We start from the raw sequence: 18,295 nt of genomic DNA, 5'->3' as shown, positions 1-18,295 counted from the left end.
CGATCAAATGACTGATTTTGTGGTGGTAATTTCCAGAAATTTGTGAAAAAATTTGCGATTTTTATATTTTATAATTAGGATATCACATTTACCATAATAGTATTATGTCAGATGCACAATAGTCATACATGACACAAATCACAAACAAAATGCATAAAGCTTGTTTATTTGGTCTAATCAAATTCTTTTTTTTAAATTGTGCTGTAGGCTATTGTTGTTGATTGATTAACATTAACAACAGCAGGTAAATTAGGTTACTGTCACTTTAAGACCTACTACAGTAATGACAAACGTCCCAATCAGTTATTACTGATTGTTTTACGTAAATACTTGCCAAGATTAATATTTTGAAGTAATTGTAGCTATGTGTATTTGTTCAAGCGCTATAAAGAGAATTCAATATTCTAACTAGGCCGACAGGCGGTGACACGCAGTCAGTCAGTCAGTCAGTCACACACACACACACACACACACACACACACACACACACTTGCAGTCAGAGACAGACTGTCACTCGACTGGCTGAAATTAGTTCTCTTTCACGGTATACTGCGCTTTTAATAATTCTTTTTAGTACCATCGAGCATATCATACTTTTTGTTATGTCATTCAATCATGTCAAACGCGTTAATAAGTTTGCCGTACTGCCTAATGAAAACCTGGGCGCTGAGAGGGCAGGAGAGACGCATTTTCTTTCGCCATGTTTGACAGACCGCTCACAGACATCACGCGTGCGCAACATCTATTCTGTAACCATGTAAAAATGCATTGAAACTTGAATTAACTAGAGATATTTCAATTAGGTGATTATAATTTAATGTTTTGTTGAATTTTTGTGATTATTTTGAGGTTAAATTAGGAATTATGCAGGATCGCAAAAAAATGCGACATTTTGTTGATTTTGCGTTGTATTCAGCGATCGCAGAATCGCGAAAAACTGGAGGGACTGATAAATACATCTTTTTCCTACTGTGTATCACAACTACCCTGGTTAAAACCAGACCATTCTCAGTTGTAACTGAGTTATGGTCTGTCAAAGCGTCATAGACAAATCATTTCCAGAGGGGCGTCACCAACGGACGTCGCGGATAGACCTAAACCCAATCAGAGCGATGAAGGAGATGACGTATGCAGAGCGGTGGAGACACATCTCCGAGTGTTGTTCTTTTGCTCGGTTTTTAACAAAAAGGAAACGTTCAAATCGCTTAAAACAGATGTGATAGCTGATTGGAACGAGTGATGTTCGACGGCGGCATCCATCTTTGTAATGTAGGCTACAAAATCTGCTTCAAAATCCCAGCGCTGTCGTCATCGTGTAAAGCCCGCCCCGACGCTTCTGATTGGTGCCTCGATTTCGGCGGATTGGAAATGGGCTTGAAGGAGCTCTTTGCCAGACTAACTCTCAGAGCAAATCTAAATTTGCCGGAAGATGTCTGGGTTTTCCCAGGCTGTATCACAACTGGTTTCATCCCTAGAACTGCTATCAGAGGGTCTCTTATCAGTTCGACATTCAATACTTTATTAATATATGTAAAAATGGATTTCCAAAAGTTATCTAACAATTGGCATTGCCAAAATATATGTGAGTGAGTAGCCATTGTCTCTCCGCACCCCCTCCAACATTGACTCGATTGATTCGGATTTGTTTTAGCCACAGCTTGTGGTGTTATTGATCTTCCATTGAAATTCCTTCCACAAAATGGCGTCCGCGACTTTGTGAGCCTGAGTACATGCGTATCTCTCCAACCAAACTTCTTCGGAAATATTGTTTTAACTGGTTATCATCTCTTGAAACAGACTTCAGTTTTTCACTGTCTATCCAGGTATGATGGATTTGATTAATTCTGTGATGTTTTCCCTTCCGTTTCATATGCAAATCAGTATAATAATACTTTCACAATTTATCACGAATCGACTGACTTCAGTGTCTCCGTGTAAATTTTGAAGAGTTTGACTCTGATATACTTTTATAAAAACTACGTAATGCAACATCTTTACTCATGCAAACACTCTTTTTGTAGACTTTACAATAACAAGCAAGTGTATGAAACTTCACCTGCAACCGCTGTCAATAATTATAATGTAAACTAGAATGTACATTTCCAGAAGAAAATGTGAAGTGCTGCTTGCAGTGGCAAAACTCGTCGCTCGGTTGCTAGGGTGTGGCACATGGTTGCATACGAGCCAACAACCATGTTTGTATGATGCTCTGGTGCTGAGATATGGCTTATTCATGTGTTCAGTTGGTTGCTAAGGTATTCTGGTGATTGCTAGGCGGTTGCTATGGTGTTGCTAGGCGGTTGCTATGGTGTTGCTAGGCGGTTGCTAGGGTATTCTGGGTGGTTGCTAAGGTGTTCCTAGGTGGTTGCTAGGGTGTTCTAGGTTGTTGCTATGGTGTTGCTAGGGTATTCTGGGTGGTTGCTAGGGCGCTGCTAGGTGGTTGCTAGGGTGTTCTTGGTGGTTGCTATGGTGTTATGGGTGGTTGCTAGGGTATTCTAAGTGGTTGCTAGGGTGTTGCTAGGTGGTTGCTAGGGTGTTCTGGGAGGTTGCTAGGGTATTCTGGGTGGTTGCTAGGGCGCTGATAGGTGGTTTCTATGGTGTTCTTGTTGGTTGCTATGGTGTTATGGGTGGTTGCTAGTAGGGTATTCTGAGTGGTTGCTAGGGGGTTGCTAGGTGGTTGCTAGGGTGTTCTGGGAGGTTTCTATGGTGTTGCTAGGGTATTCTGGGTGGTTGCTGAAATTTTGAAGAGTTTGACTCTGATATACTTTTATAAAAACTACGCAATGCAACATCTTTACTCATGCAAACACTCTTTTTGTAGACTTTACAATAACAAGCAAGTGTATGAAACTTCACCTGCAAACGCTGTCAATAATTATAATGTAAATGGGGAACTGGGAGATGCTGTGTGTTGTTGGTGCGAACGTTCGCAGCTTTAACGAAACTTTTCGGATTCAGTTTAAGGATGTGACACTTTGAGGTCTGACCTCGGGTCAGTAATGCTGTTATGATTTATCGCCCCGGGTGGGAGAGTCAGGGTTGGGTTGTGGAAACTCAAGGTCAGTCATGCTGGTGTGTGTGTGTGTGTGTCACCTCTCCTCTTCCTCTTCCCATCTTCCTCCCGTCACATCCATCCGGTCTGGAGCTTCTTATCAAACTCTCATCTTAGAAAGCTCATGATTCAACTGTAATATATAATTGTACAATGAGACGAGTAGATTGCAAATAATTTGATTGATTCTCAGTTTAAAGCTGCAGTGTGTCATTTCTGAAAAATGAAAATCCCAGGGCCTCAGAAACTGAAACATTTTTGACCAAACGTACACAAAGCAATCGCTTGTTATAAATATCTAAACATTCTTAAATCAAGACGCATTTACTGGAGAAGCAAAATGAATGACTTGCTTGATATAAAAATTATTTATGCTTAAAACATGAAAAATTATCTGCCAATTGGATCAGAAAAATAATCTTGTTTTCCCTATGAATTAAGTTTATTTTTCTGACCCCACTGACAAATAATTGTTTTTGTTTTAGCCACAAACTCACTTAATTTAGATACATTTTTCATTAAAGTCCCCCTGTAGTCAATAATTGTATCTCTTTAAGCTCATCTATGATCACCAAAATTACATTTTTTTTACTTTTTTACCTTGAAATGCCTTAAAATATCTTGAATGTAACTCGACACCCTCGCCTCATTTAGTATGTGCGGTTCTATGAATATGCAAATGAGCCCCGCCTCCACTCACTCCCTCAGCTCAGAGATCCACTGGTTGACGATCACACGTTGATCTGATTGGTTACAAGGTCGTTTGTGACGTCAGAAACACCAGCGATTTCAAACCGTGTTTTTGAGACTGTCTTTCGTTCACTGCAGTTTTAAGGAGAAAATACTCAGCAATGCTGTCGACTTATGAACTTACACATGTGTGTCTTAAAGCGTATTAAAAACACCACATAGACATATAAACAACATTAAAAAGCTGGATTCTCACCACAGGGGGACTTTTTAAACAAGTCTTAATATCTTCAGTCATCTTGCTTCTCCAGGAAATGTATCTTGGTTTAAGAATGTTTAGACGTTTGTGCTGGAAAACGAGACGTGTTTTGCTAAGTGAGAACAGGATGATAAATGAGTAAAGTTTTTTACATCGATATTTTACTGCATTTGGCAGATGCTTTTATCTCACACTGCATTATTCACTGTATTAGTTCTTCATCAGTTCTCTCTCTCTTTCTTCTTACAGGCACAATGCGTCCCGTCCAGCGCAATTTCTACGACCCGTCCTCGTCTCCGGGAAAGGGCATCGTGTGGGAATGGGAAAACGACTGTGGATCCTGGACTCCTTATGACATGGAGTTGTGCGTGAGCATCCAGAACGCGTACGAGAAGCAGCACCCCTGGCTGGACCTGAGCTCGCTGGGCTTCTGCTACCTGGTGGACTTCGACGGGATGTCCCAAACCAACCGGCAGAGTCAGAGAAAGCGGCGCATTCGTCGGCGGATGGACCTCGCGTATCCGCTAATCGCCGGATCAATCCCCAAATCCCAGTCCTGGCCCGTGGGCACCAACTCGGGAACCCCGTGCACATGCCAGCAATGCATGCTGGTCCACAGCACACGGGCCGCGTCAAACGCCATCTTGGCTCTGCAACAGAGACGGCGACTCTACGGGGCGGACCCGGCGACTGCGGTCGTCAGGCAGAGCAACACCTTCGCTGGCTCCTCCCTCTGGTCGCCCACGACGACTGTTGCTAGGGGACACCATAACAACATAAAGGTCGGTGGAGGTGGAGGTGGGAAGATGGAGATGAACGGGGGGAGTTTCTCGTGTGTTCCTGCGCTCGTGACGCTTCCCACCAATCACACGCTTACTATTAACGGCCAGAATAATCTGAACCGGCCGGGAACGCAGCGGATCACGGTGACGACGAGCAGAGGATCCATTCCCCCAGGGTAAGAGATTATCTATCTATTTATCTATCCATCTATCTATCTATCTATCTATCTATCTATCTATCTATCTATCTATCTATCTATCTATCTATCTATCTATCTATCTATCTATCTATCTATCTATCTATCTATCTATCTATCTATCTATCTATCTATCTATCTATTGTTCTGTCGTTCTATCTATCGTTCTATCATTCTATCTATCTTTCAATTGTTCTATCTATCTATCTATCTATCTATCTATCTATCTATCTATCTATCTCTATCTATCTATCGTTCAATTGTTCTATCTATCGTTCGTTCGATTGTTCTATCTATCATTCTATCATTCTTTCTATTGATAGATAGAAAGGTTTATGTATGATTCATTTTAATATCTTTATTTTGAGCTGTTTGCAGTCTTTTTGCATCACTTTTCTTTGTTTATTGATGCTATTCAGTTTTGTAGAGATTGAATGCCTTGAACAGGGAAATAATCAATAGTGTCCTTTAGCACTGTGACAGTGAATCAGTCAAACACACTGTGAAACACACACACATTCTCTTTCTCTCTCTCTCTCTCACATACACACGCACACACACTCACACGCATTGCTGCTGTAATGCATGTATAAATCTTGTCCTTTCCTCTGAGCGTGTGAAAATCATTGTTTGAGTGTGTCTTTGGTCGAGTTAAACCGCATGCGAGTGTGTGTGTGTGTGTGTGTGTGTTTGTGTGAATCGTTTGCCATCCAGGCTGTGATACACAGGGGGAAGATGAATAATGGATCAAGGCAAAACGGAGCCTCAGCAGAGACACACACACACACACACACACACACACACTACTGAAGGGGTGTAAATCCTAGGAAATGTGAAGTTGCGATGAAACCACATCTCTGAACCCACAAACACACTTCAGCAGAAACACAGAGCAGCGCAGAGACGAAGAGAAAGCGAGAGAGAAAGAGTGTAAAGACAGATAAGTTTGCATTGTTCCCAGGCGAGCGGTTCCACACACAGGATGAGCGTGGTTCTCACACACACACACACACACACACGCACACACACACCCACACACACACCCAGATAGCGTGGTATAAACAAACATCACGTGCAGTGAACACCGCTGTCGATCTCTCAGCTGTGTGACATGAACACACACACACACACACACACAGACTCAGAACAGCTTCAGTGAACATCTCTCATAGGTTTTCATACTAATGCAATTACATTGTCTATTCACTACCACTGAAATCATGAGGTCTGGCTAATAAACAAGTTTCACTATCCGTCTGAAACTATTTTGACCCTTTTTACGTCGGCGTTTACCCCTCGTGAATAATAAATACTGATAAATCCTTGTCTGACAATGAAGATATACAACCTGAGAATCATTTTCCCGGACAATATTCCAGCAATCATGTTGTGTTTCATGTTCTTCCTCCTCAGTATCTTTGTCTTATATTCCAGTACAAATATCTAAAAATTCTTAAATCAAGATACATATCCTTGACAAGCAAAATGACTTGATAAATGTTTAGATATTTGTAGTGGAAAAAGACAAAAATACTAAGCTAGAAACTCTTTTTTTTGCAGTGTAATCAGCTGTTAAGAATCAGACGATGCCATATTCGCGAATGAATCACTTTTGAACTCTTCAAACGGCTCAGTTTGATTCATTCGCTCAGTTCACTCACACTGAACAGTTTCTACATTGAAATAATACCAGGATACTTTTAAAACAGAACAAAAAGAGCATCAGATGAAGTGATTTGTACCTGCAATCCCTTTTAGGAAATCTATCAGCAATGAAGCAGATCTTTATTGTACGTGCAGCGTGTGTACGACTCTATTGCAGATACAGACAATTCATATCCCATATTAATAACAGGATCAAAAGAAAAGTATCAAAATACGGGTACAGTTGTTTTTTGGCTGGTTGTGATGTTCAGAAGGAAGTGGTGTGTGTTCTGCACCGCCACTAGAGGGCAGAGTCGGACAGATGCTGATGACACACACACACACACACACACACACACACACACACGCCAGTGTTCAGGTTTACTCTTCACTGCAAATGTCAACTCTACTCATTTATTCAATGGTTTCTGTTCTCATTAATCTTCACTTTTCTCTGAACATAAACGTTTGTGAGATTAGTTCCTCTGAAGAGTTGAGGTTAGTGTGTGTCAGTGATCTGTGTATTTATTTTATTTTGCATATTATTAATGTTTTCATGTCTGTTGGTTAATGTGAGCTTTGTGAATGCAGTAATTCATTTAGTTTTGTATAGTAACACATGTTTTTATTTTGAAGTTAAAAATTAATGTGAGACCCGTTAGAATCAGGGCATCTGGCATATTTGATCTTATCTTATCATATCATCATTTTATCTTTTCTTTTCTTTTCTTTTCGTCATTATTTAATAATTCCATGGATCAGATGTACATTTAACCCTAACATGATTCATTATTCATAACGTAATCAATAGGCCAATTGAGCAAAATAATTTTTTTGTTGTGTTCTGTTGTGTTGTGTTACAGTGTGTTATGTCGTGTTGTGTTGTGTTACAGTGTGTTGTTACAGTATCTTATGTCGTGTTGTGTTATGTTGTGTTATAGTGTGTTGTGTTATGCGTTATGTTGTGTTTTTTTTTGCGTTAGTTGTGTTACAGTATGTTATGTTGTGGTACAGTTTATGTTGTGGTGTTACTGTATGTTGTTACAGTATGTTATGTTGTGTTTGTTGTGGTACAGTATGTTATGTTGCGTTATATGTTGTGTTGTGTTACAGTATGTTATGTTGCGTTATATGTTATGTTGTGTTACAGTATGTTATGTTGTGTTACAGTATGTTGTGTTGTGTTACAGTATGTTGTGTTGTGTTACAGTATGTTGTGTTGTGGTACAGTAAGTTATGTTGCGTTATATGTTGTGTTGTGTTACAGTATGTTATGTTGTGGTACAGTATGTTATGTTGCGTTATATGTTGTGTTGTGTTACAGTATGTTGTGTTGTAGTACAGTATGTTATGTTGCGTTATATGTTGTGTTGTTACAGTATGTTACCTTGCATTACAGTATGTTGTGTTGTGTTACAGTATGTTGTGTTGTGGTACAGTATGTTATGTTGTGTTACAGTATGTTATGTTGTGTTACAGTATGGTGTGTTGTGTTGCAGTATGTTATGTTGTGTTACAGTATGTTATGTTGTGTTACAGTATGTTATGTTGTGTTGTGTTGTGTTACAGTGTGTTGTGTGTGTTGTTACAGTATCTTATGTCGTGTTGTGTTATGTTGTGTTATAGTGTGTTGTGTTATGCGTTATGTTGTGTTTTTTTGCGTTAGTTGTGTTACAGTATGTTATGTTGTGGTACAGTTTATGTTGTGGTGTTACTGTATGTTGTTACAGTATGTTATGTTGTGTTTGTTGTGATACAGTATGTTATGTTGCGTTATATGTTGTGTTGTGTTACAGTATGTTATGTTGTGTTACAGTATTTTACGTTGCGTTACAGTATGTTGTGTTGTGTTACAGTATGTTGTGTTGTGTTACAGTATGTTGTGTTGTGTTGCAGTATGTTGTGTTGTGTTGCAGTATGTTATGTTGTGGTACAGTATGTTATATTGTGTTTTACAGTATGTTGTGTTGTGTTGTTACAGTATGTTGTGTTGTTACAGTATGTTGTGTTACAGTATGTTGTGTTGTTACAGTATGTTATGTTATATTATGTTGTGTTACAGTATGTTACGTTGTGTTGTGTTACAGTATGTTACGTTGTGTTGTGTTTGTTGTGTTACAGTATGTTACGTTGTGTTGTTACAGTATGTTATGTTGTGTTGTGTTACAGTATGTTACGTTGTGTTGTGTTTGTTGTGTTACAGTATGTTACGTTGTGTTGTGTTACAGTATGTTATGTTGTGTTGTGTTACAGTATGTTACGTTGTGTTGTGTTTGTTGTGTTACAGTATGTTACGTTGTGTTGTGTTACAGTATGTTGTGTTACAGTATGTTATGTTGTGTTACAGTATTTTACGTTGCGTTACAGTATGTTGTGTTGTGTTACAGTATGTTGTGTTGTGTTACAGTATGTTGTGTTGTGTTGCAGTATGTTATATTGTGTTTTACAGTATGTTATGTTGTGTTACAGTATTTTACGTTGCGTTACAGTATGTTGTGTTGTGTTGCAGTATGTTGTGTTGTGTTGCAGTATGTTATGTTGTGGTACAGTATGTTATATTGTGTTTTACAGTATGTTGTGTTGTGTTGTGTTGTTACAGTATGTTGTGTTGTTACAGTATGTTGTGTTACAGTATGTTGTGTTGTTACAGTATGTTATGTTATATTATGTTGTGTTACAGTATGTTATGTTGTGTTGTGTTACAGTATGTTACGTTGTGTTGTGTTTGTTGTGTTACAGTATGTTACGTTGTGTTGTTACAGTATGTTATGTTGTGTTGTGTTACAGTATGTTACGTTGTGTTGTGTTACAGTATGTTATATTATGTTGTGTTACAGTATGTTATGTTATGTTGCGTTATGATATTATGTTGTGTTATGTTCTCATCATAATGTAATCAATAGGGCTTCCCTCGACTAAAGATTTTTCTACTTGACTAGAAGTCGTTCGTTTAAGCGATTAGTCGTCTAATCGCATATGTATATTAATAAGCCAAATCATAACAATGAGCCTTTAATTGCCTATACTGTACATAGCCTAATGAGCGCTCAAACACACGCATAAAGCTTGCCACAGCGCACCGGCAGAACTAATGATTATGAATGAGTCGTGAATATACCGCAAGGAGACTGTGAACATGTGAATCGTTTCTAGATAAACTGGTGTTTTCTGTGTTCTCGTCTGCAGTGATGAAGCCGACGATGCTGACTCGTCATCTCTCCGCACAAGGGCACTCATCTTTACGCACGTTTCGTAACATAACCTGAGAATTATTGTTTTCCATTTGAATCGGTTCGTTTAGAATAGATGCTGAAGTTTTCGATAGATGTGTTTCTCACTTCATGCTGAGTTTCGGGGTTATGCAGAGGCCGAGGCGGCAGTGTGTAGTTATTGTGAGTGCACACAAATACGATTCGTCAGTTTCAAATGACGTATATTTGCTACTCTTAATGTAAGACCATGTATAAGACCAAGGGCCGGTTAGATATAGTATATAGTCAGACTTCAGATAGACATCTAAATCAGACCGTTGCACAAAGCACTTAAGACCATAGATATCCATAATAAAGGCTAGATGTCTCGTCCGCGATGCTGGCCAATGGAGGTCGACGTCCGCACTGGCGGCCATCTTGCCACAGGCAGCTCGCTCACTCATAACATTGTGTTTTAATGGTGCATGTACTTTTTAAATAACCATAACTTGCTCAATTTTCTACCGATTTTCAAACGGTTTGGTTTGTTATTAACGTCAGAGATGTAGTTATGACACTGCACACTTATGAATAATAAGTGTATCAATAAATAATCATCTAGAATTATAGCCACGTTAATAACGTTTGTAAGAAACCAAACCGTTTGTAAATCCGTCAAGATTTCGACGAGATAAGAGTATTTGTGTTCGTGCCGATCACTCATCTTACATCAGGCACCACAGAGCCCGCCAGAAAGCTTGCCTGTGACAAGATGGCCGCCGGTGATGACGATAGAGACTCCGCCGTAAGACATTATGGATATCTATGCTTATCTGACTATCTTAAGTAGGACTACACTGCAATGCATTCTGGGTAAAATAAGACACTTTTCAAAACAAAAAACATGGCGGATCGAGTCAGCGCATTCAACCGCTCGGTGCAGTTTACCCCAGCGGAAAATATGTGTGTGTTGGAGGAGTTTAGCAGTTACAAGGACATTTTACTTGAGAAATTTAGCGGACAATGTAATAACAAGAAGAAATGTTTAATTTGGACAAAGATTGTAATGACAGTTAATCCGACCGTTGAGCGGAGCGTTAAAGACGTACAGAAAAGATACAAAAACATGGTACAAGATGCCAAAAAAGAAATATTTAAGAGGAAATATCCAAAAACGGGAGGAGGACCCCAAGAGAAACTTAAAGACACTGAAATGGTGATGAATATACTGTATATGGTGGACAGTCGCCGATGTTTTCTTTCGGCTGTTTGTAGTGTAACTGATTGTTACTGCTGGTTGCCAAGGTAACAGAGTCTAAAGGTCCTTTCACACTGGACGCGATTTTGACGCACAAACAATTCGCGCGATAGTTTTATTTTTTGATCAGCTGTTTGTGTAATGAGTGCTTCCACACTGAACGCGAATGTGCTGCGGCGAAAAAACGAGTTTTATTTTTTTCGCTTCGATGTCGATTTTTTTTTACTTTTGCGGCGACAGAAAAGGCTTCAGCCAATCACATACAAGGAAACAAAGGCGAAGCTTGACGCTTTGGCCGCTCTGACCTGGCAGCATTATGTGCGAGAGAAGAGAAGTGTCACAACATGAAATGTAAACTAAAAACAAGCAATACATTGAAACTAGAAACCTTTTATAATGACAGCATTTTTATATTGCCTATTCCGCATCTCAACGCACGCATACCCATCATTTATGACATGACGTGTTTCTTACCAGCAAAAGAACGAGGCATGGGATAAAATAGCTGGGATAGTTGGTGTCTCCGGTGAGTTGATGAAGTGCGTGCTGATGATTTATAATATTTTTGACTAGGAGGGAAATAATTGATTTGGAATATTTTCAACATTCATGGTTGTGTGTTTCATATTATTTCTGCATGCATGTATAGGCCACACACCAGAGCATGTGCGTAAATAAAGCAGAGCGGGGTGACGCTTAAATAGACCTATGTAAGTTAAAAAAACTCAAACAAAACATACGTTTCATATATACGTTTAAATAATATAATGCTATTTTTTTAATTTAATCTATGTTGATGATCTATATGAAAAGGGAACCGCATGAGATGAGTATAAGGATCATAAGATGCCCAATATATCGAAAACATTTGGAATGGGTCAGACATAATTTTGACCAGTTATTAAGTTTTGTTTTGTAGAAAGCCTTTCTTTAAAGTGAATTTCGTTTTGTATAAATTGTATCTTAATTTTAATCAATGTTTCATCAACAAATTGCCTGGATTAATAGGAATAAGAAGCAAATAGCCTATAGTAGACAATATAATGAGGACACGGAGGCGCCGGCGCGTGAACTGGAGCGCGTCTCATACCGAAAACTGACAGAAAACAGTAGTTTATTAATAAACAATTCAAATGTTTAATGCATAATCCTTACTTTGGCCGGTTCTTTGTGGCAAAGTTTTAGCTCCTTTACAAGATTAGCATACTCCCCTTCAGACGCTCTGTTCTTTAAGATTGGGTGCACACACAACCTTCTTTTCTGTCTTTATAAAGAAAACGAAGAGCTTGTTTTCAGGATGATGATGATGATGAAGTGTCCGTGTTTTCTCAGCTGTCGGCGCAAAAGTTTTGCAATGTTGAAGCTCTGACCGTCGCAAATTCGCGTCGCGGCTGATGTGAATGGTTTTGACGCGAACTATTCGCTTTTCCGTTTCGCTTTTTCGTCACGCGTCCGGTGTGAAAGGGCCTTTAGTCCTAAGTTAGCCTGGGGGAAAGGTGTCTAATTTTACTGGTCTAAATTAAGTCAGTCTTTATTTTTGTGAAACAGTCTAACTTGCATTAGACTAGTCTATGAGCAAAGTTTAGACTTGTCTAACACTATAGACCGGTCTAAAATAGCTTTGTGAAACCGGCCCCAAATGTGACGGAGTATTTTAAGTTAGATGCAAGTGATTGCGCTGGCGCCTACATATGCAGAGCTTCCACACACACACACACACACACACACACACACACACACACACACACACACACACACACACACACACACACACACACACACACACACACACACACACACACACACACACACACACACACACACACACACACTTGAATAGAGTTGAGCAGAATCATTCAATCTGAATTCATAGTTTAGTGCCATTATGAACATCCCTTTAATTATGAATATAGGCCTATGTATGATTCATATTGTTATGTTGTAATTCAGATATATCTGTAATCATTTAGTAAGGGTATTTGACACAGGTTCGTTTTCTGACCCATTTCAGTGTTGTTTTTGGCTTACTTAATATACAAACACTAACGGTTTCGTAGTTCTATTCAACTCAACGACTGACTTCCTGTTTTACTTCCTGTGAGCGAGTGTGAGATCAGAAGAGGAAGTGTGTGTGTTTAATGAGAGAGGAGAGATGATGGATGCGGATGAAGACTCGGTGGAGGACAGACGGTAGGATCGTTCTCATGTTGGTTCGGCTCGATCTCGAAAGAGTTTGAGATCTGTAACAGAGGAGAGATGAGACATGATGGAGACGAGTGCGACGCGTAGTGATATGACACGCTCGGTTTTACTCCAGTAAACTGCTTAACTCTGGATGCAGGCGTATAGAAATGGTTCATTTTGTTTTATTTGAATGTAAACAAGAAGTAAACAGCTTAACCCTGTACAAAGGGTTTTATTTAATTTAATTCATGTAGGCTAATAATTCCTTTATCAGATGTGCAATTTCAAATATATTAACTATTTATCTAAGGTATAGTCCAATTAAGTGGAATTTATTTTATTTCATTCTTTATTTTATTTTATGTATATTTAAAAAAAATTATTTTATTTTATTAAGTCATTGAGTTATGTATTAATCCCATTTATTAAATGATCTATAGGCTAATTGAGAAGATATTTTATTTTATTATTTTATTTGAGTAATGTAATAATTCAATTCATCTTAAAAATTTATAGTTCACTTTCAAATTAATTTTTGGTATGTTTTAGCTTACCTCAAGGGCATCCAAGATGTAGGTGTCTTTGTTTCCGCAGTAGTTTCAATTTTGATATTTTTAGGTCAAGCCGTTGTTGTCTGTCAGTCATATAATGCAGGTCTATGGTCACCACCTCAAAGAGCATGCACAGAGAAGTCCAAATTAAACATGATTTAATGACTCGTAAATGTAAGTACACATTGATGGCCTAAGACAAGAAACGAGCGGTTTGTGTGAGAAAACGAACAGTATTTATATCGTTTTTACCTCTTGTAACCACAGCCACGTCCAAGTGATCTGAGGGCGCGGGCGCTTCGGTCTGGGCAATGATCTCTCGCACGTGTACGTCACTCATTGTTTACACAGAACAGAGATTGTAGGTAAGACGGCTAATTAAAATGGTACTAATTTGCGCTTATCCGGGATGTTTAAACCGTCGTAAAAGAAAACAATTAAAATAATAAAATAAAACAATTGTATGAGTGACGTACACGCGCGAGAGATCACTTCCGGCGCTTGCGCAGACCGAAGCGCCCGCGCCCTCAGATCACTTGGACGTGGCTGTGGTTACAAGAGGTAAAAACGATATAAATACTGTTCGTTTTCTCACACAAACCGCTCGTTTCGTGTCTTAGGCCATCAATGTGTACTTACATTTAAGAGTCATTAAATCATGTTTAATTTGGACTTCTCTGTGCTGCTCTTTGAGGTGGTGACCATAGACCTGCATTATATGACTGACAGACAAGAACGGTTTGACCTAAAAATATCAAAATTGAAACTACTGCGGAAACAAAGACACCTACATCTTGGATGCCCTTGAGGTAAGCTAAAACATACCAAAAATTAATTTCAAAGTGAACTATCCCTTTAACATATAGACCAGTTGAGCAAAATCATATTTTATTTTATGTTTTTTAATATTTTATATTATGATTTCTATTGAGTTTATATATATATATATATATTTTTTTTAATTACATTTATTGATGACCTGCAGGCTAATTGAAGTACTTTGTAGTTTTAAAATACCATTGTTAAACATTCAGTATCATTGTATGTATATATACACTACCGTTCACAAGTTTGGGGTCAGTGAGAATTTTATTTTTATTTTTTGGAGGAAAGAAATCAATACTTTTATTTATCAAGGACAGTAAAGACATTTATAATGTTACAAAAGATTCTATTTCAAACAAATGCTGTTCTTTTGAACTTCCTATTCATCAAAGAATCCTAAAAAAAAAAAACTGTACACCTGACAGACCAACAACTGTTTCAACATTGATAATAATAATAAATGTTTCTTGAGCATCAAATCCTCATATTATACTGATTTGTGAAGGATCATTTGACACTGAAGACACTGACACTGGTGATGCTGAAAATTCAGCTTTGATCACAGGAATAAATTACACTTTACTATATATTCACACAGAAAACAGCTGATTTACACTGGAATAATATTTAATACTATAACTGATTTTTGTTGTATTTTTAATCAAATAAGCGCAGCCATGGTTAGCAGAAGAGAATTCTTTAAAAAGTATTTAAAATCGTACCGACCCCAAATTTTTTAACGGTAGTGTATATATATATACACTCACCGGCCACTTTATTAGGTACACCTGTCCAACTGCTCGTTAACACTTAATTTCTAAGCAGCCAATCACATGGCGGCAACTCAGTGCATTTAGGCATGTAGACATGGTCAAGACAATCTCCTGCAGTTCAAACCGAGCATCAGTATGGGGAAGAAAGGTGATTTGAGTGACTTTGAACGTGGCATGATTGTTGGTGCCAGAAGGGCTGGTCTGAGTATTTCAGAAACTGCTAATCTACTGGGATTTTCACGCACAACCATCTCTAGGGTTTACAGAGAATGGTCCGAAAAAGAAAAAACATCCAGTGAGCGGCAGTTCTGTGGGCGGAAATGCCTTGTTGATGCCAGAGGTCAGAGGAGAATGGCCAGACTGGTTCGAGCTGATAGAAGGGCAACAGTGACTGAAATAACCACTCGTTACAACCGAGGTATGCAGCAAAGCATTTGTGAAGCCACAACACGCACAACCTTGAGGCGGATGGGCTACAACAGCAGAAGACTCCACCGGGTACCACTCATCTCCACTACAAATAGGAAAAAGAGGCTACAATTTGCAAGAGCTCACCAAAATTGAACAGTTGAAGACTGGAAAAATGTTGCCTGGTCTGATGAGTCTCGATTTCTGTTGAGACATTCAGATGTTAGAGGCAGAATTTGGCGTAAACAGAATGAGAACATGGAACCATCATGCCTTGTTACCACTGTGCAGGCTGGTGGTGGTGGTGTAATGGTGTGGGGGATGTTTTCCTGGCACACTTTAGGCCCCTTAGTGCCAATTGGGCATCGTTTAAATGCCACGGCCTACCTGAGCATTGTTTCTGACCATGTCCATCCCTTTATGGCCACCATGTACCCATCCTCTGATGGCTACTTCCACCATGTCACAAAGCTCTAATCATTTCAAATTGGTTTCTTGAACATGACAATGAGTTCACTGTACTAAAATGGCCTCCACAGTCACCAGATCTCAACCCAATAGAGCATCTTTGGGATGTGGTGGAACGGGAGATTCGCATCATGGATGTGCAGCCGACAAATCTGCGGCAACTGTGTGATGCCATCATGTCAATATGGACCAAACTCCCTGAGGAATGCTTCCAGCACCTTGTTGAATCTATGCCACGAAGAATTGAGGCAGTTCTGAAGGCAAAAGGGGGTCCAACCCGTTACTAGCATGGGGTACCTAATAAAGTGGCCGGTGAGTGTATATATATAATATACCAAAGAGTCTCAAGCCACTGCAGTGTTTTTAGGGATCATTTCAGTGTTGATGTGCTCTCTGCTTTTTTTTTTTTTTTGTACAACCTGGAGTTTAGAGTAACCATTTGTTATATTGTTTATTTATCTATGAAAACTATTCATGAACGTGAACAGACTGAAGCGGCCTGGTTCTAAATAATTATCATTCCAATGCAGCCACATAGCAACACCTTGGCAACCACCCACAACATCCTAGCAGTGTCACTTTAATATAATTGAGATGCCATTTTAGTTTTAATTAATATTTGTATTTTTTTTTATTTTAATTCTGCACAAGAATAATAAAAACACTATAATAACCCTGCATCCTAGAATAGCATGTCGTTTCAGCCACTAGATCTAATCAGTGTGAACAAGAGAAATGAAACCAGATAGAGAGCGATGATGACGATGCTGCATTTATAGCTGAAATATGATTAGAAATTCAAACTAGTTTTTGATTTTGTACCGTGCCTAAAAGATATCTGGGCCTTTAAGTAAACAGCAGCGAGATTCACTTGATTTGAGATGAATGCCTGTTTATGTGCTGGATAGGCTGATCTTCTCTCCTCAGGGATGAAAGTCTCATTTTCGGTGCTTTATTAATTAGTTTTTGTTCCTCGTGTGATCCGATAAGCTGTAATGACGCGTCTTCCCCCCCGCTGATATAATTAAGACGATATTCAGATGAACAGATATTCTGTAGTTCACATGTGTGTGTGATCTGATGGAGGCGTCGGTGTTTCTTACTTGTTTTTCTCACGGTGTTTCTCACTGGATGCTGATTGGTCCGTTCAGAACTTAATTTGATTGGATGGTTCCACTGGCATGAGCGGATGAGGAAGCGTGTGAGTTTTAGGCTGTTTTAGTCCCAAGTATTTTGGACGCATGTTCATTTCTCATCATCAGAGGGTTGGATGGTCTCTTATTGTACATCAGCTGCAAATGTTTCAGTGGAAATGCATCATTGACTGTGTTGATGTCTGTTGTTCTCAGGGTTCCTGCACTCCCTGTGAAGAATCTCACTGGACCGGGACCCGTCCACCCGGCCCTAGCAGGTACAACACCAGAACATTTAACTCAGTTTAGTGTACAAATAACAAAACTTTTATTATTTTATTTTCATATTTTGCAAGTAAACAGCTTAACTCTGTACAAAAGTATGTGTATATATATATATATATATATGTTTATTATTATTATTATTATTTTTTTTTTTTTATTTAAGAAGTAAACAGATTAGCTCTGTTCAAACTGGGTTTATAAAAATTGTTTAATCTTTATAATTTTTATTTTGTTTTATTTTGCAAGTAAACAGCTTAACTCTGTACTAAGGTATGTGTATATATTAGGGCTGTCAAACGCCTATATATAATGTATATTTTATATAAATATAAACATTTTATATATAAATAACATATTTTTCTTAAATATATACATGTGTGCATTTATATACAAAATAATTATACACAGTACACACACATATATTATGTAAAACACAAACTTTTATTTTGGATGCGATTAATCGTGATTATTTGTTTGACAGCCCTAATATATTATTATTATTATTATTTAAATTTTAATTTAGGAAGTAAACAGATTAGCTCTGTACAAAGGTTTATAAAAATGGTTTAATCTTTATAATTTTTATTTTGTTTTA

General features: G+C 38.5%; 1 protein-coding gene across 1 annotated transcript in view; it reads left to right on the top strand.

The window, feature by feature from the left end:
* dtx1 (deltex 1, E3 ubiquitin ligase) overlaps positions 1–18,295 on the top strand; it is a 49,149-nt gene that overhangs the window by 16,611 nt on the left and 14,243 nt on the right. Inside the window, exons 2-3 of the mRNA XM_056238282.1 lie at positions 4,251–4,959; positions 17,632–17,693. Of these exons, the coding sequence (XP_056094257.1) occupies positions 4,251–4,959; positions 17,632–17,693 (771 nt within the window). The remainder of the gene's footprint in view (positions 1–4,250; positions 4,960–17,631; positions 17,694–18,295) is intronic.

The sequence above is a fragment of the Rhinichthys klamathensis genome, unplaced genomic scaffold (genome assembly GCF_029890125.1).
Source record: "Rhinichthys klamathensis goyatoka isolate OS25496 unplaced genomic scaffold, OSU_Roscu_1.1 h1tg000514l_1, whole genome shotgun sequence".
In the NCBI taxonomy this organism is placed as follows: Eukaryota; Metazoa; Chordata; class Actinopteri; order Cypriniformes; family Leuciscidae; genus Rhinichthys; species Rhinichthys klamathensis.
Note: the sequence above shows the minus strand (reverse complement) of the source record. Positions and strands in the feature narration are given on the sequence as shown.